The sequence below is a fragment of the Amphiprion ocellaris genome, chromosome 23, assembly GCF_022539595.1.
Source record: "Amphiprion ocellaris isolate individual 3 ecotype Okinawa chromosome 23, ASM2253959v1, whole genome shotgun sequence".
NCBI lineage: Eukaryota > Metazoa > Chordata > Actinopteri > Pomacentridae > Amphiprion > Amphiprion ocellaris.
In genome coordinates, this window is record NC_072788.1 from 21,763,980 (window position 1) to 21,788,478 (window position 24,499).

The 24,499-nt window shown below is 39.4% G+C and overlaps 1 protein-coding gene across 4 annotated transcripts in view; it reads right to left on the bottom strand.

Moving 5' to 3' along the window:
• Window positions 1-24,499, bottom strand: part of nhsl2 (NHS-like 2) — a 228,856-nt gene that overhangs the window by 119,423 nt on the left and 84,934 nt on the right. For 2 of the 4 annotated variants that reach the window (XR_008600528.1, XM_055007528.1), the window contains exon 2: window positions 16,942-17,010. The exons of 1 other annotated variant lie outside the window; for it this stretch is intronic. Coding sequence is in view for 2 of the 3 variants with exons in the window: in XM_055007528.1 (XP_054863503.1) it covers window positions 16,942-17,010 (69 nt within the window). In the remaining variant the exon portion in view is untranslated. Of the gene's footprint in view, window positions 1-4,663; window positions 5,179-16,941; window positions 17,011-24,499 lie in introns of those variants that run through there. One more of the 4 variants, XM_055007530.1, reaches the window with a different exon arrangement.

Sequence of the window (24,499 nt, forward strand, 5' to 3'; positions counted from 1 at the left end):
AGCTGAATAGACCAAGCAATGAGGAAATTAAAAGTCCTCTAACAGAAAATCAAAAGGAAAGAATCACAGTGTCTGAATGCATAAAGGTTACTGATTTAAAGACGATTAATTTAACTCCCAGTTCAGAAGCCCATTGAATTGGTTGGTGGAGTCGACACAAACTGAGCTGGTTAAGGTTGTATTTTAACCCAAACTATGATCTTTATTTAAACTTAACCAAGTGGTTTTATTGCCTGATTGCAACCAAACCACAACTGAAAAGGCTTGTGTTTGTGATCACAACTGATAACAAGCATTTACGGCACTGACAACAACCACAGCAAGTAGATTTAACAGAATTTTCCTGGTTCCCACAAGGAAAAACAAGAAAAACACAAAGAAAAGCAAGATTGAAGAAACTACATGATGAAGTTTCACAAAACAATCTCAACTAAAGGTCCACATAGAAGCTTTTTTCCAGATATTTCAACCGTTTTATTTGAACTTGCTGCCCAGTTTCAACAGCAACACCTTTAAGGCATGTTGACGAAATGTAAAAGTAATGGCAGAAATGCCTGTTTGACAAAAGGAAATACACTTAAGAGCTATTTCCTGCAGCTAAATGAACAAAAGAGTAACCCAGAAATCAGAAACTTTAGTAGGACCTCAAGTGGTGTATCTTAATTGAAACTTAATTACAAACCATTTGTCCTGCACTAAATCCATAATGAGTAACTCAGCTGGATGAAATCAAGTATTTGACAAAACTATACTAAAAGTCTGCAGGAAAACAACATGATTCAATGCCTTGCTTGGTTTTTCACCACATTTAAAACTTCTTGGCTGTTGCTTCATTGGGGAAGCGCACCATAGTTTGGTAAAAATCCAGTGACCACCAGCGCACCATGAATCCTGGATATACTTTCCCAGGCCACAGGTATATCCTTCGCAGTCCAGGAAAAGAAGTCTGAATTTCTCGTACATGGAACAGCTAGTTGCTCTACTGTGATCTTCAAATGCAGCCTGCGAAGGATGAGGCCTCCAAATTATTTAGAAACAGCTATTGTAGATCTTTCTGGATCTTTCACAGATACCACACTGTCTTTACCATGCTTATTAGGCAGCTTTCCACAGCAGAATCTCATTGAAGGTGGCCTTAACATTCACAGAAACCATCCGCTAATTGCCCCTTCCAGGCTTTCTGCTTCTGTTGTTGTTTGGAATAAAGCAGATTCAAGAGCAAATAGAAGTTATAATATTTCGGTTTCTGCTTGTCAGAGGCACCCGTAGGAGGTTCCTGAAATCATTTCAACCCTCTGAAGTATGTTATCTTTTAAAAAAAAAAAAATACTAAATGACACCATCTATTAGAGCCAGGAACTGCAGAAACAAACTACTACCTTCAGCTACTCATCTGTGATGCACCCATCCAATGGTAAACTTAACTAAAACTAAATTTAAAATCACGATATTTCAATGAAATCACTTTATTCTATATGTCTCAATAAATAATTGGCTGTTCTAACCACATTTTGCAAAAAAAAAAAATATCAATAATTCAGCTCCTCAGCACAACTATGCAACAGTGATGTGACAAAACTTCAGCTGAACTGCAGGCGGTATTTACACTGCAGAAGAACTGAAACTAATTAAACATATAACTAATAAAATATCTTTACTGTGTAGGTTTCGCCACTTTTTTTTCCAGTGTTGCTAACATATATGGGTACTGGAAAAATGTTGATGTACATGTTGATTCCAGGTTCTTCAAAATTTTGGAAAATAATGTAAAAAAAAATCGACATGGTTTTTCTTTTTCTTTTTTTTTTTAGGATTTATGACATTACAACTGTGTCATATTGCACAGAAGACACCACTGAGTTCCTTCTACATCTGGCCATTATTCTTCTGTTTCCACATTACTGCAGGGTTTCAAGTTGTAGAGAAATTGAGTGCATCAAAATCACTTTGTTCTATATGTCTCACTAAAAAAAATAGCTATTTTTACTGCATTCTGCAAAAAAAAAAAAAAACATAAATCAGCTACTTGGCGCAACTATGAAGCCATGCTTTACTGAACTGTGACCAACAGTCACGTGACTAAACATCGGCTGAACTGCAAGCAGTGTCTACACATAAGCAAAAGAATAAAAACTGATTAAAAAAATACAGTTTCTCACAAAAGCGTGGTTTGATACTTTAACAACCCCAAACACACCTCCAAGACGACCAGTGCCTTGCTAAAGAAGCTGAGGGTAACAGTGATGGAGTGACTGAGCATGTCTCCACACCTAAACCCTATTGAGCATCTGTGGGTGGAGGTGCGTAAGGTCTCTGACATCCACCAGCTCCATGATGTCGTTATGGTGGAGTGGAAGAGGATTTCAGCGGCAACCTGTGAAGCTCTGGTGAACTCCATGCCCAAGTTAAGGCAGTGCTGGACAATATTGGTGGCCACACAAAATATTAACACTTCGGGCCCAATTTGGACATTTTCACTTAGTGGTGTACTCACTTTTTTTGCCAGTGGTTTAGACATTAATGGCTGTGTGCTGAGTTATTTTGAGGGGGCAGTAAATTTACACTGTTATACATGCTGTACACCGACTATTTTACATTGCATCAAAGTGTCTTTTCTTCGGTGCTGTCCCATGAAAAGACAGAATTAAATATTTGCAGAAATGCGAGGGGTGTACTCATTTTTAACTTATAACCGTCATACTGCACATATGACATGTCTGAGTCATTCTTAATGGTTGCTCTGTTTTCATAGAGGTAGCAGGAGTTTATATTGAAGAGAAAATGAGCCCACAGTGGGTAAAGATGTGACAGGAGGGTTCAGAGGGTTAATCACTTCAGCAAAAGACCAACGCTGCTGTTTACCTGCTGCAGCACAATCTCCTCCATTCATGAAAAACGCACTTCCGTCTTCTGCCCATTAAGCATCAATTATGTCTCTTGTCCCTGACCGTATCACCACCACGCCAGTAATCACGGTAAATTATACGGTCGGGGACATAAAGCAGCACCTGGTGACAGTAATGTGACCGTGGCTGTTGTCAGAAGGCGACAAATGTGCTTCAGATTAAAGTCAAGGTCAAATGTATCGGGAAACGTCTTGTGCTGATTATTGCACCATAGCAGGTGCGTGTGGTCAGCTGTCGGTTTGTGTTACGGCTTACATACATGCAACACACACACACACACACACACATGCATGTTGCTCTTTGAGAGTGTGTGAGCATATGGGTGTGTTTACTCTCAGCTGGCACTGAGCAGCTCTGCAGAATGACACAAACACTTTGCATGTGTGTTTTTAACGCCACGTCCTCTTCCTCCCTCCCTCATCAAGCCTGCATTCAGCTCGCTTATTTCTTCATCTAATGCTGCTCCATCCTCTGCCTCCTCTTCCTCACCTCCCGCTGCCCCCTCCATCCCTCTCCTTATCGAGGAAACGAGTAAGAGGGGCAGATTTACAAGGGCTGTCATCTCCGCTTCCCTTCCTCTCTCTCTCCAGCACACCATCTCCACCTCGCTCGGTCTCTCGCTCGCCCTCAGAGATAATTAAAGAGCCCACTAGTAATCCCATCCAGCCATGCAGGACGAGGCAGCACAGTCAAGACGTCACACACACAAATACACACATGCATGCACGGGACTGCAGCATGTGGTACGCAAAAATGTGTCAAACCTCAGTGTTTGCATACACAAATACTTTGGAACCGAGTGGCAGCAGTTAAAGCAAAAAGTGTGGACGTTGCACACAAACACACACACACACACACACACACAGTCCCTCAGTGCAATTACATGCCAAGAGGCAAGCAACCAATTGACCCAGTTCATTCAAACCTGGCAACCCAAACGTAGGCAACTGGAGGAGAAGATGGATGATGGATTGGATGCAGGGCCACAGGGATGTGAGACGTACAAATGGACGTGGAAATGTCCTGGAAGGCAAAACAGTGCTAGAAACTGTAGCTGGATCAATAATGGACACAGGGAAGAATGAATGCAGGCTCAATAGGAGGAAAAATGGAAGAATGGATGGAGATAAATGAGCTGAACAATGGTCTGTATGGCTTCACAATGATAGATAGAAAGATACAGAATGAATGGATGCGTGCCAGCATCTGTGTGTATGGAAGGATGGATGGATGGATGGGAAAAGAGGAATGCGCAAACCCCTTGTATTCGAGGCATTTTGGATGGAAGGATGTTTAAAATCAGAAGATAAGTTTAGCTCATGTGGACATGAAACACTTTGGATGGAAAAAGTTAACGATAGTAGTAGGATGGATGAATGAAATTATGGGAAAAGAGGGATGCACAGACAGTGAGACACCTGAATATGACTAATTTGGTGCTAGAAATGTGAAGATGAAAAGGCAGAAAGGCATACATGGGGTGGATAAGATGCGAGGCGAATAAATGGAAGGAAGTGAGGGAAAGATGGATGGGTTGATGGGGAGGAGGTGATAAAGAGGGGTGCAGAAATGGGTGGAAAAATGAATATAAGCACAGCCAGGTAAATGAATGAGTGTTTGTGTGTATAGCATGGATGGATGGATGTATGGATGGATGGATTGATGACATGCAGAAACTGGACACAATAGCCAGAGTGGTGAAGTGTGACACAAGAGAAAAAAGGCTGACAGGAAATAAAGATAGACGGATAAAGTACCTGTTGCCGATTTGGGTCTGTGTCTTCCTTTGGGCCGCCGTTGGGAATTGCCCATACTATTCTTCCTGTCCCAAAACATCACCGCTTCATGCCCCCGACACACACACACTGACTGACTGACTGACTGACTGACGGATGAAGTGTGTGTGTGTGTGTGTTAAAGCATGTGCGAGGAGAGTGACGGTCGAGAAGTGTGTGTGTGTGAGAGCGAGGAGGGAGGACGGAGCGTCACAGCATCACAGAAGCCGAGTGTGTGTCTGCTGCATGTCTGTGGTGTGTGGTGTGCGTGTGTGTGTGTGTGTGTGTGAAGCGCGGCGTGTGATTGCAGATGAGAGAGTGTGTGTGTCCTACGTTACGAGCGTGTGTGTATGTGTGTGTGTGTGTGTGTTAGCTCGGGTAAGTGCGCCGCTACGTGAGCTGTTGACAAAGCAGGCTAGTGTGTGTATGTGTGTGTGTGTGTGTGTGAGAGAGCATGCATGTGTGCGTATGCAGCTGTGCATGTTGGAGTGAAAGGTTCGCCGGTGATCATGTGCGTACATTGGAGAGAGAAAGAGAGAGAGAGAGAGAGAGAGAGAGAGAGTTGTGTTGATCAGCTCCCAGCCATCCAGTCGCTGCTGTTCAATTCATAAAGAACCCGGCAGAACGCAGCCAATCAGGAGGCAGGGATGGAGGGAGAGCGACACTGAGTTAGAACCAGAGAGAGAGAGAGAGAGAGAGAGAGAGAGAGAGAGAGGGGGGATGGAGTGGAGAAGGTAGAGCGAGAAATAAGAAAAGAGAGGAGGGGTTGGCGTGGAGACGAACTATCAGTGATGTGACTAGAAAACAGAGTAGAGTGGCCAGAAGTATGCGGACAACAGGGCTGCAGCACAAAGTAAAAACAATCAAGATCTCTTACATTATCATTTATCATCTGCACCGATCAGGTATAACATTCTGACCACTGACAGGTGAAGTGAATAACACTGATTATCTCTTCATCATGGCTCCTGCAAGTGGGTTGGATATATCAGGCAGCAAGTGAATATTTTGTCCTCAAAGTTGACGACCGGATCAGAGCGTCTCCAGAACTGCAGATCTTGTGGGTTGTTCCTTGTCTGCTGTGGTCAGAATCTATCAAAAGTGGTCCAGGAAGGAACAGTGGTGAACCTGGCCACAAGGTTATGGGCAGCCAAGGTTCACTGATGCATGTGAGGAGGAAGGCTGGCCCATGTGGTTCGATCCAACAGACCAGCTACTGTTGCTCACATTGCTGAAGAAGTTAATGCTGGTTCTGATAGAAAGGTGTCAGAATAGACAGATCACCAGTTTGTCACGTATGGAGCTGCATAGATAGACCAGTCAGGGTGTCCATGACCCCTGTGCACCGCCGAAAGACCGACAGTTAGCATCAGAACTGGACCATGGAGCAATGAAAGACGGTGGTCTGGTCTGATGAATCATGTTTTCTTTTACAAAAGAGAAAATCATGCAAATCTGACTGGCTACAATGTTCTTCTCCCAGCTGTGTACATCATTGCAAGTCAATCAAAATGACTAAAAAATGCCTAAAATTATCCAAAGCTCATCGAAAAATAACCAAAACTAGTCCAAAATGACAAAAACCTATCTAAAATTCCTATAATTTGTCCAATATGTGTGCAAAATTAGGTGAAATTTGTCCCAAATGACTAAAACTTGTCCAAAAATTGTCCCGAATGACCTAAAACTAGTCCAAAACATGATATATAAAACGAAGAAGGTGCAAAAGTAACATGTCCTTGTGTGCACTGTTCTGCTTCTAGCCTCACACATTATTGCAAATACACAGACTCAAAATGTGTCACAATGACATAAATCTTGTCAAAAAATTACCTAAAATAGTCCAAAACGACTACAACTTTTCTAAAATTCCAAAAATGTATCTAAATTATACCTGAAATTACATTAAATCTGTCCAAAATGACTTAAGTTCATCCAAAGTAGACAGAAAAAATTCTAAAATGAGTCATTTTCCAGCGCAAACAATTTCAGAATCACAACAAGAGACGTTATTGATCTGGTGCAAGCACAATGGGCCATTACTGTGAGAAAGACTGCAGGAAGGTGGCAAGAGACGGGGGGAAAAAGAGAAATGTGTACCGACAGACAGAGAAATGAATAAATGAAGACGGTGAGACCGGGTGGGTTCAGACGGAGGCAGAGAAATTGAAAGTGAAGTGAGCGGTGCAGGGAATGAGATTGAGGGGGTGAAGGAGAGAGATGGGGAGAATGCACAATGAGGAGATGATCCGCTGTTTTATTCCCCTCTCCTTCACTTCTTCCCTCCATTTATTAAGTCAACACATCTAAGCTACTAAACTGCAAGCGACACACACACAGCTGGGTTTAAATGCATCCAATAAACAGCTGGTAGAGGTTACACAAGGTCGCCCACCACACTGTCATTAACGGATTAGCACAGATCTTTAATACGCGGGTCGCATGTTTGACACCCAAGTTTTTATTACAGCAAGTAACCAAATGTACTAGAACAATGTGGGAATGTGAAAAATGGTGATAATGAGACACATCAGCTGAATGCGATGCTTTACTGAGCTTTATAGTGAGTTTCAGCTCATCGTTTAGCTGCAGCTTTACCATTCCGGTTTGCTCTCACGGCTTTGGCTTCACCGATAAAGCCGTGCAGAGAGCAACATGTACATGAGCAAAAATCAGACGTTTCCCTCGAGTCGCCGTCAAGCACAAGCTGACCACCAAACACTGACATATAAAGACATTGAAAGCCTCTAAGTCCATTTGGCAGCAACAGAATAAAGAGCACTGCAGGCCGTTCTTGTTCTAACTTCTCTCTCCTCCCGGCGTGTCCTTTCACATCACAAAACCCTTTATCTCCTCCTCTCTCTATTATATTTTTATGACCACATGACTCTTACAGTCCAGTACATTGCTTTTCTGTCCTTTTGTCATATACAGCAGTGTGCAGAAGTATTTGCCCCCCGACAGAAATCTTCTATTTTTGCATATTTGTCACACTTAAATGTTCCAGATCGTCACATTGATTTTTATGTAAGACAAAGATAACCCAAAATGTAGCTTTTAAATGATGATCTAATTTATTGGGAGAAAAATGCTGTCCTGTCCATCATGCCCTATGTGAAAAATTAGTTGCCCCCTTTGCTACCAATCTACCAAAATTCATTCATCAGTTGGGTTCAGTTTCTCCATCCACACTCACATATGATTACTGCCAGGCTTGTTGAACCTAAACATCACTAAATAGAACCTGTCTTCATTGTGAAGTAGCTAAAGGCTCTGAAAAAGCAACACATGATGCCACGTTCTAAAGAGATTCAAGAACAGATGAGGAACAAAGTCATTGACATTCATCAGTCTGGAGGGTTCCAAAGCCATTGCTGAGGCTCTGGGACTCCAGAGAACCACAGTGAGAGACATTATCCACAAATGGAGACACATGGAACAGTGGAGAACCTTCCCAGGAGTGGACCAACCACCAACATTTCTCCAAGAGCATCAACATCTAATCCAGGAGGTCACAGAAGAACCCAGAGGAACATCTAAAGATCTGCAAACCTCACTGGCCTCAGTTAAGGTCCGTCTACATGATTCCACAATAAGGAAGACTCTGGAGGAAATGGATCCATGGGAGAGTTGGAAGGATCAAACCACTACTGACCAAAAAGAACATAAAGGTTCGTCTGGTATTTACAAAAAAACATCTGGATGAGCTCCAAGACTTTTGGGATAACATCCTGTAAACTGATGAGTCAAAGGCAGAATTTTCTGGAAGACATGGATCAATTCCATCTAGTGTAAAACTAATACTGCATTCCACAAGAAGAACATGATACCAGCAGTGAAACATGGTGGTGGTAGTGTGATGGTTGGAGGACCTGGACGACTTGTCATCACTGATGGAGCCATGAATTCTGCTCTCTATCAGAAAATCCTCCTGGAGAACATCCACCATCAGTTCATGACCTAAAGCTCAACACTAATGGTTTATGCAGCAAGACAAAGACCCAAAGACCACAAGCAAGTCCACCTCTGAGTGGCTCAGAAAGAACTAAATGAAGGTTCTGGAGTCAAAGTCTGGACTTGAATATATCTGAGATGCTGTGACAAGATCTTAAAAGGACAGTTCATGATCTTTAAACCATCTAATGTGACTGAATTAAAAGTATTCTACAGAGAACAGTGGATCAGAATTCCTCCATGGTGATGAAAAAGACTGATCACAAGCTGGAACAAACATTTAACTGCAGTTGCTGCTGCCAAACCAATTACTAGATTCAGGGGCAATTACTTTTCCACAGGGCTGATTCAGGTTTTCAATGTATCTTCAATAAACTAAAATTTACAAACTGCATTTTGTGTTTGATGGGTTATCTCTGTCTAATATTCAATAAATATTAATATTAGAACATATCAGTGTGAGACATATGCAAAATTGGAAGATTTCTGTAGAGGGGCAAATACTTTTGCATGGCACTTAACTTATTTGTAACTGATATATTTCTTATTTCTCCATCTAGCTTAACTGAAGGGCACGTATTTGGCATATTTTATGTTTTTGGGAGTCTAAACACAAACAACATTTAAGACGTTGTCCACGACTTCCTCTCTGTGCCCTTGTATTGATCCGTTACAATGACAGTGAACCTTCTGCCTCATAAATCTGCCCTCTTCCTCCTCCAGTTGCCTCTTTTATCTGCAGCATCACACATCCTGATAAAAAACCTGTCGAAAAAGGTACAAAAGAACGGAGCGCTGAAATATCTGCTGTCTACAGATGGATATCACACAACTATATTTAGCATCGGTGTGGAAATTTACCAAAGTATCGCAAGTTAGCAGGTGTCTACACCATCTTGGAGGAGTATCAGAACATTTTCTGATTAATTAAGACAGTGGTACAAGTGATCCGCTGCAGTTATTCTTTATTTAGTCATGAGATCGTTAAACAGAAAGTGTTGTTTCTTCACTTACTTAAGATAAGACACTATTAATAATCTTACAAGCACCACTTTTTCATTTCAGTGAGGCGAACCTGCATGAAAGTATTAAACATTTAATTTGTGAAGAGCTACTTGACAAGTACTTTAAATCGTGTTTTAGAAGTTTTGTATCAAACAAAACTGAATAAAATCTAGTTGGATTGCAGTTTTGATACGTTAGCATCCCACACACTGTGCATATTTATTTCTAAACTTTTAGAGTCAACAGTCAGAAAATGAAAATGTCATTCAATGACCGCAATGACCTGCATTTGTTTCCTTCCACAGAACCAGAATGGACTCTGCTCTGCAGTTTCAGAGGGATTCTTACTTGTTACTTGCAGCAGTAACAGCCTGAGCAGTAAAACTGAGAAAAATGACTTCACAGCTCATCTCCTTTTCCCCCATGACACATTTTAGTTGATTATTTTCCACTTTATTAGCATCATTATGGCCTTTTCTTTAATGAAACACATCCTGTTTCAAGGGTGCTTCGGTTTGCTTCAATGTCTGTCTACTTCTGCTCTTCACAGGAGGGGAACTAAAGTGACCCTGAAATACAATATAAAATGATAGAAAACGCCCATAAAATGTCCGACGTTTGTGAAAAAATGCCCATTAGGACTTCAAATGCTCAAGTCTCCTTACTGAATTACAGCAAATCCTATAATTAGACACTGTAAGACTCTCCTCTTGACAAACTGCCTTCTCAGTTTAAGGCACTGTCCTTCTGAAACTTTCCGTTTAAAGTCAATTCAGGATTTAAAAACTTTTTCTGGAACATTGAAGTCTGGCCTGAACTACTGCTACAACCCATTATTACTTTTGCATAGGAGTTCATTTACAAAAACAGTTTGCTTTGCTGCTCTTTGCTTGATGCATTCATTGGAAATTAGCTTTGAATGTGTACACCGACAACATTTTCCCAGCTTACAAATAAACTACAATACCAAATAAAGATATGAAACTATTTTGTGAATCGGCTAATTTCATGCAGTAACAACATAATCCCATCCTCACACACATTTCAAGGTTCTTTTCCTTAAAATATTGCATCTAAAAGTCACTAAACTGATTCAATTATCATCATATTGACCTTATCAAGCCAAATCCACATTAAATGCTTCATTTGCACTAGTGAGGTAATTATAATGCACTTAGGAAAAGCAGTTGCTCACCACTTCTCCCGAGTGGCTTACAGTGAGAATGTTTCAATGAGGCGGCCTTCACTAGTGTAAAAACTACATTTCCTGCCATCAAATCATCCAATCTAAAGACCTATGTAGGCGATTTGTCACTACATTATAGGAAGAGATATGCTAGAAATAAGCTTAAAATCACAGATGAAAATAATACTACGATTTGAAACAAGAACTTTACAATGGCCCATCCATCCACCCCGACCTCCTAGATATGCACTACAAGAAACTTACAGTGGCTACTAGAAGATGCCATCCTTAAGGCTTAAAAATACACCTATTAGAGCATTTGCAAATCACTTGAGGTAGCAATAAGACACACTAAGCTGCTTGCACAAACCATCTAAGTTGTGTTGTCCTTCTAAGGGTCTATTTCCTGCACTGTTTTTAATTAGCACATGGACAGGAGTGATCGATGTTCAAGTAGTTAAGGTGCAACCATTTCTTTCTTCCCCCACAGTTTCTGTCCACCTCTATTGTTTTATCTTATAAAGACAAAACACCAAAGAAATAAACTAAAGCTACGGTACTTTAGGCTGAGCTACAAACAGGCGTAAATTGTTCGGATAAAGCTATGCAGAAACCTTTAGTTAAGCTGAATAATTGCAGTTTTCCTCAGAGGACAGCGGATGCATCATTAGCATTTACTGATTAATCCTCAATTCAACTTAAAACTACAGTTCTTTGCCCAGATTCTACCTTTAAAAGTTGTGATATCAGTATCTGAGTGACTCAACATGGACACTAGAGCTGGATTTAAAGTCTTGCTCGTGGATGGAACTCAGATCTTCCAACTTGTCTCTTTCTCCTTCTGTTGGCGGCTAATGTTCCCCAGCTATAAGAAACATATTTGCACGGTGAAATCTGCTGGGATTCCCTTTAACAAATATCCCTAAAGCATCACTAATCCAGGTTCATCCGTGGGCCTCCCACTAAGATTGCTTTTAGCTCCTGCTCATATTCGATCCTGCTGCTTACGTAACGGCGCCGTGGCCCGGAGGGAGGAAGAGAGCGAGCTCTTCCCTTTCTTGCTGATTTGCCATTTTGCCAGCCATTTTTCAGAACATCTCGTTAAGTCGGCGGCATCGACTTCACACAAGCGGCCACATCTTGTCAGCTACCGCTGTGAATAACAGGGACGTTTGCTCTCTTTATATCTGGTTGAGGCTCCGTCTAATGCTGACAGCTCATTTTATCACCAATTCTTTCTTTGAACTACTTTATCTTTTTTGAACCTCTTGTTCTTTCCATCTTTTGCTCTCTGAATGTCCCAGAAAAGCCAAAAGAGGTGAGAAAATTCCACATCCCCACTGTTGTTTCCCATCTCGGATTCTTTCTCAGGTCAAATTCATACAAAAATGACCATAAGATCTGGCTCTTCCTTCAACATCCTTCCAGTTCCCACCAAGAGATGACAAGAAATGTGACTTTTCCCTCCAAATCTCACCCAAACACCCATAATGTTTACTGTCCTTATCTTGTTCTTGGCCCGGCCTTGAACTAACACGCAAATAATGCAGCGCCAGCCAAGCCAAGCCTCATAATAAGCAAGTGGTTGCTTTGAGAGAAACCAAGGATCAAAACAATACAAACAAAAGCTCTCCCTCCTTTTCTTTTCCCTTTCACAGCAGTATTCAGGCTTTGTTTACCTCCGTCACGGTCGGTTCCATTGATATTTCCCCTTGACTAGCAGGAGAGAAAAATGATTTAGCCGTTCGTCCTGTTCTCACAAATGGAAGACAGGTGCATTAGAGCAATTTGTTTTTTTGGTTTCAACTGCACACACACAGTAATAAAGGTGGTTCAGGTGCACAGAGCGATGCTCCCGAGGAAATTAAACCTTATTTTAAACCTCTGATTCATTTGCTCCAACTTCACTCTGACCCGAGGAGCTTTATTTTCCGCCTGAGTTGTTTCGAGTCTGTAAACTTCGCTGAGGTGTTGAGGCTGTTCGAGGATGAAAAAGTCGACCCCTTGCTGAGGCTGAAAGAAGCTAAGAAACCTTTGATTTCTTTTTCATGGTGCAGCTGTGTGTCTGAGCGTTAGAAGTTGTACAAGGAAGCGTCATGTGTCGGAGGTAATGGCCTGAATTCTGACAACTTTATCCTCCTAGAAATCACCACAGCCACGTTTCATAGAGGCTAGTGGAGACAGAAGTGGTTCAGCCAACTTAGTTAATCCAGCTTCTGACTGGATTTGAATTTTGTCCCTAATTGTCAGTAAATCTTGGTAGCCTCTTTTGGATTTAAAGTTTATCTGTGCATCCTGCAAAACTGGGACTCTCCAGAGACTATGAACCCTTGGAGGAACTGGGTTGCCTGATTTCCAATTGAAATTCAAACTCTGAACAATAGAATAAGCAAATTGCACAGACTGCTGGTTAGGATTTAGGTTTTTTTAATTCATTTATTAACCTTAACGCAGTCTCAGCTGTTGTAATAATTGTTCTACTTTCTATATAGTTTTAAAAATGTCATATATACATGTTGGAAATTGCTTATATCCTCAAGTTCTCATTGCATCTCATTGCTGATGTTTAAATTGATTACACAGTGAATATTGAATAAGTGCAGGAATTCTTGCGACTCTTTGTTTCAACTGCTACTTAAAAGTCCATATATAGAGTTAGATTTTTGTTTATTGTGTTTGACATAAAACATACAACAAATAGACAGACGACAGTGTTGTATAGAATAGTTCCTTGTGTACAAACAGCTACTTTTTCATACATCAACAGACTAATTTTGCGTATTCTTTGCACTGCATTGGCATCACAGACAACCAGCAATCTAAAGGAACCTTCTAGCTCCTTGAAAACCAAACCTGATGCCAAAAGTTTCAGGTATTTTGAGTGGAAAAGTAGCTAGTCACAGTGGAATACTGAAGCTATCAAGCAAGAGTTGGTAGTGATAACTCAATTTACAAGGTTATTGTATTGGTAAACTTTAAAAATTTGTGTTGTGCTTTTCTCCCACATGAGCTTAAAACTGCTGGTTTGTGATGTTTGCATTGACACTATTTGATTTCACTGCAAAATCTCAATTTTAAATCTAAAATTCAATGCTGTTGTGGTGCGAAAATGTCCCAAATTCAGATTTTAAACATGAAATCTCTTTGCTTTTTCAGTCTGTAAGTCACCAAAGCTGCATAAATAGGCAGTAAAACCACTAAATGTAAGTATGAACCTCAGCTTTTAATCAAATCTGTAAAACAACCAAAAAGCCTTTCGCAAAATCTGCTAATGAAAACTGTGCAATTCAACTGAAAGCTGCAGAACACAACTGGACCTTCAGTTGAGATGAGATTTGTCATATTTTAGTGATCATCTAAACAGGCTGAGCTTAACCTTATACCTCTGACACTTGAATTACACCAAATATGGATTTAAGAAGCAAAATCAAAATCATTTTCAAGTAGCATTTCATTGTTGAGCCACATTTTTCCCATTTAAACCAAAACCTAACATCACACGTATGCAAGATAAACAAGCAATGAACATCTTCTGTCACCAAGCAAGCAGCTATCACAGCTCAAAGTCTATGAAGGCACAATTTCATCGTTTCAGTGCTACAAACAAGCCTCACACACACCAACGTAGGTCATTAGAGTACCTTACAGTTGCTCAAACAGCAGGTTTGGAGGAAAGTTTGTTTGCGATGGCTGCAACAAGTCAACTCTCGAGTCCCTCTGGGTGCAAGTGGATCAGAGAGGGAGGAGAGAGGGAGGCAGGGATGGATTTGTGGGCAGAGAAGCAAACAGAGAGGTGGAGCAATGCTGACAAATGAAGTACAAATGAAGTCTGCAAACTCTCCACAGAGAACGAAAGAAATGAGCACAAATACAAGAAATCAACAGAGACAGCAAGCCGAGGTGAAAGCATGAGGAAAAAGCAAATATTGACACACAAGTCGGGACCACTCCGACCGAGCAGACATCTGGCACGGGGTGGATTATGGGTAATTAACTGCTCTTTAATGATTCCCACTGAGAGAGGACTCTGACAGAAGTCATATTGCAAAAAAATGTGTGTGTTCATGGTCAGAGGAATAACTGAGATAACTGAGACACAAACACATACACTACCATTCAGAAGTTTGGGGTCACTTAGAAATGTCCTTATTTTTGAAAGAAAAGCAGTTTTTCTCAGTGAAGATAACATTAAGTTAATCAGAAATCCCGTCTAGACATTGTTAATGTGGTATTCTACGTGGAAACGGCTGATTTTTAATGGAATATCTCCATAGGGGTACAGAGGAACATTTCCAGCAACCATCACTCCTGTGTTCTAATGCTACATTGTGTTAAATAATCATGTTGAAAGGCTCATTGATGATTAGAAAACCCTTGTGCTACTATGGTAGCGTGAAATTGTATGGGTGACACCAAACTTTTGAATGGTAGTGTATGTCTACATCCTTAAAGCCGTCCTCAATGATGATTTATATATGTCTCTTCTCTGCTCTGTATAAATAAACCCAAAATATCAATGTTGGTCACGTGGCTGAGTAAGTCATAGCTTCTCGGCTGCGCTGAGAATGCAAAATTATTTGTGTTTTATTACAGAATCTGGTGCAAAAATATTCATTTTGGCAAACTGGTAAATGAGGCATGATGAATAAAGCGACTTTGTTGAAAAATCCTGACTTTAAGCTTAGATTTGGGTGATTACTTGAAAATTTCTTTCTCTTCCGAACATGTCTGACTGATAAATTGTGTAATTTTGGTGATTTCTAAAAGACAACATGACTTTCAAACTCAGCGATGGGTTTTGGTTTCAGAGAATCCAGCATGAGTCACTGATAACACTGAAGTCACAAACAGATGTATCCGAGGCACAGTTTTGTGAGTGTGTTTTGTGTGTGTGTGTGTGTGTGTGTGTGTGTGTGTGTGTGTGTTTTGTGTGTGTGTGTGCGCACATCTTAATCCACAACACTCCCAGTCGTGTCCCTTTGTCCAGTAATCAGCAGCCAAATACTAAAGATGGTATCGACTCCGAACACCGAGTCGAAAGCTCTGTGGTGATAATGGAGGGATCGACTGAGGAGGGAGGACACACCTGAGGGAATGTGTGTGTGGTGTAACAGTAAGACAGAGGAAATGTGTGAAAGGGGGAAAGCAGGACATGGAGCTCACTTATGAGGAGCCTCACAGGTACGAAGTGGCACTAAAGTTTACAGGAACAAACCCTAACTGGCCTCTTCAGCCTTTCTGTTTCCATTTGAGTATAGAATCCCACAGCCTTGACTGCACCAAAACACCGACAAATAGTAGTTACTGGACACAATTGAAGTTCTAAGTCAGATATAGAACAGTAGAGGTTTGAAATGCTAGCCTATGTGGTGAATTTTGCAATGTTGTTGGTGACATTAGAAGATATCTACCCGAGGCGGCAGAAAAAGTGGCAATTTGTCCTCTCCAAATCTAACCAATCAGTGTCGTCTTCTCGAAATTCAACCAATCAGCAACAAGAGAAGTACAGAAGTTTTATCAGAAGTACCTACCCTGGAGTAGGTAGCTTTTTCTCCCCTGTAAACAACTCAGAAAGAGGTTATACAATGACAGTTCTTATGGTCAGGAAATTCACAAAGGTAAAAATAAATTCCTTGATAAAATGGTGAAGTGGTGCTACAGTTTACAAGAATGAAACCTAATTGGTCTCTTCAGCTTTTACAGTATAGAATGAGCTTTGACTGTACCAAAACATTGACAAATAGTAGTTTCTGGACATAACTCTGTTTCTAAGTCAGAAATAGAACAGTAGAGCTTTGAAATGTTAGCCTATGTGGTGAATTTTGTGGTGCTGATGACATTACTCTATGTAGGGTATGTAGAGTATGTAGTTTTTTCTCCCTTGTAAACAACCCAGATAGAGGTTCTACAAGGACAATTCTTATGGTCAGGAAACTCACAAAGGTAAAAATAAACTCTGCGATAAAAAGGTGAAGAAGCTCAATCAATGCAGATGTCTTCTGACAGGGTCACAGGTAAGTTTAAAGAGCATAAAATGGTGCAAATCATATGTTACTGAAAGCTTTCCCCACACTGAAGTGTTCATTAAAACCCCTGTAATATAAAATGTACTCACTACAAAAAGAATCGTCTCCATCTTGAACAGCTGAGGTCGTGAAAACTGGTTTCTGCAATCGATGCAGGCCTGTTGTACAACAAATGGGAGAAAACAGAGAAAATGACTCTACTCCTCTGTGTTTAGCAAAGCTTACACTGCAATATTTCCCTCGTGTTAATGCTGTGTTTCCATTTGCTGGAGTGTTTACAGTCCATTAACAAATCCTTTTAACAGAGAAGGAAAAAAAATACGAATTTGCATTCAAAGCCTTCCTCTGTGATACGAACAAGAGAGAAATCCCCCCACGTGGGACAAGAAAAAAAACAATCACAGTGTAAAGCAAATTACTGAAGAAGCTGCAGACAGTGTAATTCTCCCAGGAGCTGAATCCTCCCGGGAACTTCGTCTGCTCCAGCTGTTACAAACTGGAAACTGTGGAAATCGACGAGCATCTCCTGTTAGATCCCCTGGTGATATTAGTCGTACTGGGCTCCAGAGAAGCAAGAAATCTACTATAGAGAGGCCACAACGTACAGTATCTCTGATTTACTACCTGATACAGACCCAGAACAGTGTTTAAATACATGTAAGAAACAAAACTGACTGAAAAATGAAGTAAAAACAGAATGGCGTTAAATAAATCTTGCTGAGTTCAGTTTGTCAGGTTTATTTTCCTGAATGCAAACATAAAAAGGTGAGTTGTGACTGCATGTTCTGACTCATTCCTGCAGAAAATGTCAGACTTCTGGGGCAGAAATGCCAAAACTCAGCATCAGAGAGTTGCATTTCACAGCTGACAAGTTGTTTTACGATATTTTACTTCTACAAGCCGGTAGAATTTGAAATCCTTCCTGTAAACAAACATTAAGTTACTATCTTGATGTTAAATTATAGCAACGCTAGCTTATGATGGCAAAAAAAACATAGATTTTCAATTAGAACAACATACCAGTAAGATGTTGACCATCTCTGAATCACCTGATTTTTTATAACACTAAATATGAATATATTTAAAAACATGTCTGAAATTTTACGCCGATATGACAACTTTCTGCACATAGAAATTTGTTAAAACTACAATATCTCAGGAACTATTATTGAAAAAAGCCCCAATCTGCAATATTGAACAAGTAGATCAGACGGTCCGAGTTGAAATATGTTAATAAAATGCAGCCGTCATTTAAAGTTCCACATTTGAGCTCAGATGAATATAAAAAAGAAAAAAAAAATCAAGTAGTGATATTTTTTTAACCATATGTGGCTGTATGTCACAATAATACAAAATTACACATGTAAATGGTTTTATTTTATATATTTGGCCACAAAAATGATATGTTTATTCAACTTTCAGAACTAATTAAGCAGGTTTGACAAATTGTACCACAAACAGTAAAACATTAGTAGATAGCCTCTCCAAATACAGCCGAGAAAATATTTTCATTAATCTCAGTATTTGAATGTAGGTCAATATTGCAGATTTTGAATGAATGATGAGGAAAAAACTGCAAATTTCAGGCTTTTATTCTCAACAGTTCCTCAGATATTCAGTTTTAAATTTGAATGTGCAAAAAAATGTGCTTAAAGTGGGCAATTTTTTAAAACAATTTCTCTCAAAAAGATCTTGATACGTCAGTCTAAAGGTTTGCAGAAACTGTTTTAAATAGCCTAAATAAAAGTTTAAATCAACTTAACTCAACTTCTAACCCAGTCACTTATAGTGTAAATCCTCCTATTTTCCCAAAAACTACCAGTTTTCAGAGATAAAATGTTCATGTTGTGGTCAGTCATCACTTAAAAGAACAACATACTGTCCCAACATCTTCCTCTTTATCTGCTCATCCTGACAGAGTTAGGATCCTTCTAACCACCGTCACCTGCAGTCTTAAGCTTCTATTAATCCCTGCATGCAAGCAAATGCGCATTAATAAACAAGCACATGTATGTGTGTGTATGTGTGCGGCAGGAGGCCATTAATCTGCTAATCCGTCCCCCACCGAGGCAGATTACTGTTAGCAGTTTGATAAGGAAATGTGGGAGGCATTAAAATATATTAGTGATCCTCTGCTCACCACAGAATGAACCAGACGAATCCTTTATCTCAAAGACAACACGCTTTTCACTGCTGGAACATTTTAACTTTATGATAGTACAGGGAATGATCTGATCCGATGTGACAGAAGTGTTGTACTTAACATAGTAGCTTAACGAAATGACAGTTTGACTTCATTTGAATGTTAGCAGCCCTGTAGTCACACCAGATAAATGGAAACACAGAAAAAATTGCATGTTTTTTTTAAAAATATTGGGCGAGAAATGCAAATTTGAAACAATTTTTTTGACCGAGGTGGGTATAATCAGGATTAGGACTGAACAATTTGGGGAAAATAACATGCAATTTTCCTGACTTTTAAAAAAGTCAAGTTTACTTCAGTATTTATGTGTAAAACATTTTAAATATTTAAAAAAGCATTAATATTTGAGACACCGAACAGCATTACATTGTTTCAAACTGCAAAATTCATTCAAATCTAAATGTTATTCATCCCTAATCAACAGCTGATATTGATTGGTAAAGGTTAATGCAATAAATACTTTATTATGTTGAAGATTTAGGATTTTTTTGAAGAGATTAATAATTTTAAAGGTTATTTACAGTGGAAATCTGCAGCTCGTTTGCTGCATTTAATACTTTGGATTTTATAATAATAAGAAGCATTCTATTTGTCCAGCACTTCTCAAAAACAAAAGTTAGACAGTGCTTTACAATAAAACAAATGTCAAATCAGACAAGCCAATATTATTATGCACCTCCTTCATCTTCTGCATTATTGGCTAATAGGTTTTTAACTGACTAAAATTTAATATATAACAAAAGATTGTTGTGGTGCGTCATATTTTCTAGATATTACATTTGTTCTTAAGAAAACTGACCACACAATGTGGAATTATTCACATCCTGCTCTTTGGAATCGGGTTAATTTAACTGCTTCTTTTTTGCCATTTGGTGCCGCCAGTGAACAAAGTTGCTTTTCTGCTGCTTTAGCAACTTCCTCATGGTGTGGTCTGACTAAAGAGTTACATAAGAAAGAAAAACAAACTTTTCTTTAGCGATTCGAGGAGAAATTTACAGTTTTCCACTACAATTGGAGTCAAAGCCTTCAATTATTACCAGAACTAAAAAATTCAGCTGTCGTCTTAGTGTGGTGTGAGAGAGTGGGGTTACATAAGGAAACTTCTGGCTCAGAACCCCAACGTAGTTACATAACGGTGGTTTGGGACAGATAATGTGGTCGTGGTAGTGGTGGGTATTTAAAGGGGGGCTATGGGGAAAAGGACCACATAGGGCAGGAAAAATTTAAGTTATCCCTCCATATCTTTCCTCCACTCCTTTCTTTACCCCATTGCTTCCATTTTATCTACTTCTTGCACCTCATCTGCTGCCGAATTCACACCTCAGGCTCTTTTATTGCCCAGAGTTTTTACAGGTTTCTCTGTTTTCTGTAGCTGCCTGAGAAGCATTTATTCATCCATCCATCATCTGTGTCACACTCCCATGTTGCTGTCCATAAGCACAGACAGAATAAAAGGATGGAACACAACAGATGAAAAGGAAGGAATATGAAGAAGGTTACAGAGAGAGACTATGGTAGTTTGGGAATAAACAAACACGACAGTGTAGAAAATGGCGTAGGAAACTTCAAAAATAATCGCTTTTTTTTGTTTTTGGTGTTGAATTCACAGCGTTCCCTCATCTGCCTGAAGCTGTAACACCCTGAAGGCAGCGCTGAAGCACTGATGCAACAACTGCACTACATCTGAACACAATGAGACACTTGAAATGCTTTGTTCGCCTTCACCACTGTATTACACAGGACTCAGACACTACAATACGCTTTAAAGGACCACTGACATGTTGGATTCCTTTTCTAAGCACCGTCCCCCTTCTCAAGCTGTCAACAGTTTCTACACAATCCAATGTGCAATGAAAATCAATGTGTAGAGATGTTCTAGCAAGCAGAAATCACAAATACACTCCAACTTCAAACTGAGTGTTGATCTCTGGATCCAACTTTTTCTATGATGCTGGAAGTAGAAAGTTGGATCTCGAAATTACGTCATTTTCAACCTTTACACCGACTTGCCTTTAGGTTTGTTTAGTTGGTTTCCTACAATCAGTGAACTCTAATAAACAGACATGTGGTTCATGTAGCTAATGTTTCACCCATTTACACTTAAACCTTGTTAAAGTTAGAGACGCTGCACTCTCTGGAGGTGCTGTATACTGTGTTTGCTGCTATTTTGGTGGAGGTTCAAGGTTAAAAAACTTTACCTGAGTTGCTTAGTAGAAAATCTGACATCTGAGAGAGTTTTCTTTGGTTTACCAAAGACAGACATTGGAAATTGCCATTATATGCAGTCATACTCTACAAGCGAAAGCCAGAAAAACCCTGATTATATCACTCTTTGTATGTTTCAAGAAAAAGTGACGTAAAATGCCAGTGGCATTGGACATAAACTTGTCCAATTTCGTAAAAAAATACATAAGCTCATTTGAGTTTTTTTTTTTTAAAAAGAGAAACACCTTTTTAAAATAAGTTCTAACTCATATGACTGTTGAGCTGTATCCAATTCCTTCATTGTCTTGCCTTAGACATCAAGAAACATGGACGATACCAGCCGACATTAAAGAATAATACAACTTTCCTGACTTGAGAAGAGTACCACCTGAAGACTTCTATCCATTTCTTCTCATAGATAGCCAATGTTTGGTTGGTTTTCTCTTCTTTGGGGTGTTTTAGTGTTTGGCAAACAACTAGGCTTCTTTTAAGCTGTTTATTACAGCCATGCATAGAAGGTAGTCTTCACCACTACCTTCAAAAGAAACTCCAGTGCTGAGTTTATTTGGAAATGGAAACAAGCATAATTCACATTTCAAAAGTTTGCTTTAAATTTGATCTGCGATTATATAAAAAACACAGCTTATGACTATCAGGCTGAGGTACATTTTCTGTGTCTTGACAAAGCTCCTCGATAGAAGACATGAAATAGCTGTTTTCAGAGACTCTGTAGTGCATAAAGTGGTTTTGATGTGTAAATCTGAAGGGAGAACGCTGAGAAAAGGATTGTGTCTGTTATGTTGGATTAAAATCTTAGGTAGCTGAGACTCGCATAGTCTCAGGATGTTGAAAATGTCCCTTTATGACGGACGAAAACTGCACATTTCAACCAACACAGTCTTAATAAACACACCATTCTTTGTTATAGCTTCCTAAATTGACTCCTGTGCCTGAATGCTACTAAAATTTCACCCCAAGTTTTCAACACCACAACAAGGCTATAATGAAATTGAAATAGAGACGACTAAGGTTTCATTACATGGAAAAGACATAGTAATTGTTGTTCTTGGGAAAATTTATTTCTGGGAATACATCTAAGGGATAACAAGTGGTCAAGTGTTAAAGTATTGCATGTTTGGTAAATAGTTTTACAATAATCTGTTTAAAATAACAAAAATACTGTAAACAGTGCTATCAAAGCAGTAAAAATAATCAAATACATCTTTTAAATCACGCTACCTTGTCTGCTGCAGATTTATTTCCTCCAGAGATTGAGGCCAGTTGGAGGAAACGGATCAGTTCTATTATTATTTGTGCAACAGTAATACAGACAGTTATGCAACAGGAGATCCCTGCTTGGTGTAAAGCTGGACAGTCCAGATTGTTACCAATATGCCCAAAGACTGAGAGCCAGACACTACACTCAGGGTTTCAGTCTGCATTTACAGAAACAATGCTGGCTTCAGCTGGCAGTATCAGATCTCTCACATGTTGTCTTTGGCAGTTTGTGTAACTTAATATACAGTTCGTGGGCCTCGGGTTAAACTAACAGGCTGCAGAACATGTTCCTTCCTCAATTTAAACTCTTAAACAAGACATGGCTCACAGTATGTTAGAAGTAATGTGGCAGAAAATACAATATACTGGAAAAGCTGTTAGATGGAGCATGTACTGAAGTGAAATTTAACAAAACGTTCAGAATTCACACAGCCACAGCATAACCTTGACTGCTAAATGTGATCAAATGTGCATTTAAACATTTGAACAAACACCTGCTGTGGCTTCTAAAAGAACAGGAAAAAGTTACAGTGCTATTATTTCATAGCTCGTATGTAAAAACAAATTACAGAGAACTAGAGATCTGGTGCACCATTAAGAATAAAAGTTCTGCAGTTCGATCTAATAACCTCAAGTGCATGACTAAATGAATGTCTGCTACATTCAACTGCTTACCGGATGATTTAACACTCGAACCAGGAAAATTTCTTGTATTTTGCATTCGACTGGGGTTTTAAATCTAGCCTCTATAGGTTTTATGGTAACCAGCAATAACCGGTTTTTCAGAGCTGAAGAACAACTGTGGTGATGGAGACTCAGAAGGATGCAGCTGTGGATGCATAGTGACGAGTATAAACAGCAACGAGCACCAAAAACTCACACAGTGTTTCCATAATTACTCTCATTGTCAGAAAGTGAGGACAAATGTTCTGCACAGCAGGTTTAAATTCAAGTCCAATTAAACTGCATGCAGTTTGGCCCCATTTATGTTGCTATTGGTTACATTTCTTCCTTTTGGAAGGCCTATTTATCACCGAACAATGAAAGGTCTGGTAGATTTCTGATTTTCCTCATAGCTGCTGTCACAACATAATTAACATTCTGCCTCTCCTGGATCCATTCAATCATTATGATTAGTTGAAAACTATTCTGTCTGTGTTCTCACCAAATTTCATGACTTTTAGAGTTTTATTTCTGAATATATTGAACCCTAAACACCTGGTAAAATGTTTACTTGTATTCAAAATAGAGAATGTCCCAGATCTGAAATCATATGACTGTGTTCCAAACCATTGTGAGCAATTTAGATCTTCTTACTTTACCAACTGGGGCCTGGAGTTCCTTAAAAATGGCCAGTTAACCCTATTGAAGCTATTTTTCAAGTAATTTCACTACCTGGTTATTTTAAGTCCACCAATAAATGCTGCATCTGGTTTCAAAACAGTCCCAACTATTCATATTTTCCATGATTTCATTTGATAATATTTGTACATCTTTAATATCAGTCTTTAAATCAAGGAAAAACATGTTCAATATTATGAAATTGATTGCTTTTTACATGTATCTCCCTGTAAAGTGCAGGCATCACAGACATCTTTTCATAAATGTGTAGGAGAGATCATCTGGAATTCAGAAATATCAGAACCATGATGGTGAGAAATGGGTTCTTTGTGCAAAAGAGAAATAAGGCTTTGCATACTGTAAATAACTTGCAGATATGGCAGCCGTTTGATGACATAATAACATATCATTGACATTAACATCTATGCAGTGAGTAAATCAAACATTAGTAATTGTAGCCATAATGAAATTTAAGAATCAACACTGTTGTACGGACAAGCAACAAGCAATGTCGAAAAAGTCGGATTTCATTTCATATGTACTAACGTCACTGCAATAAATACATCAAGAGCAATTCAGCTAACAAGAATGATTACAAAGGGGTACATTGGTTAACCTTT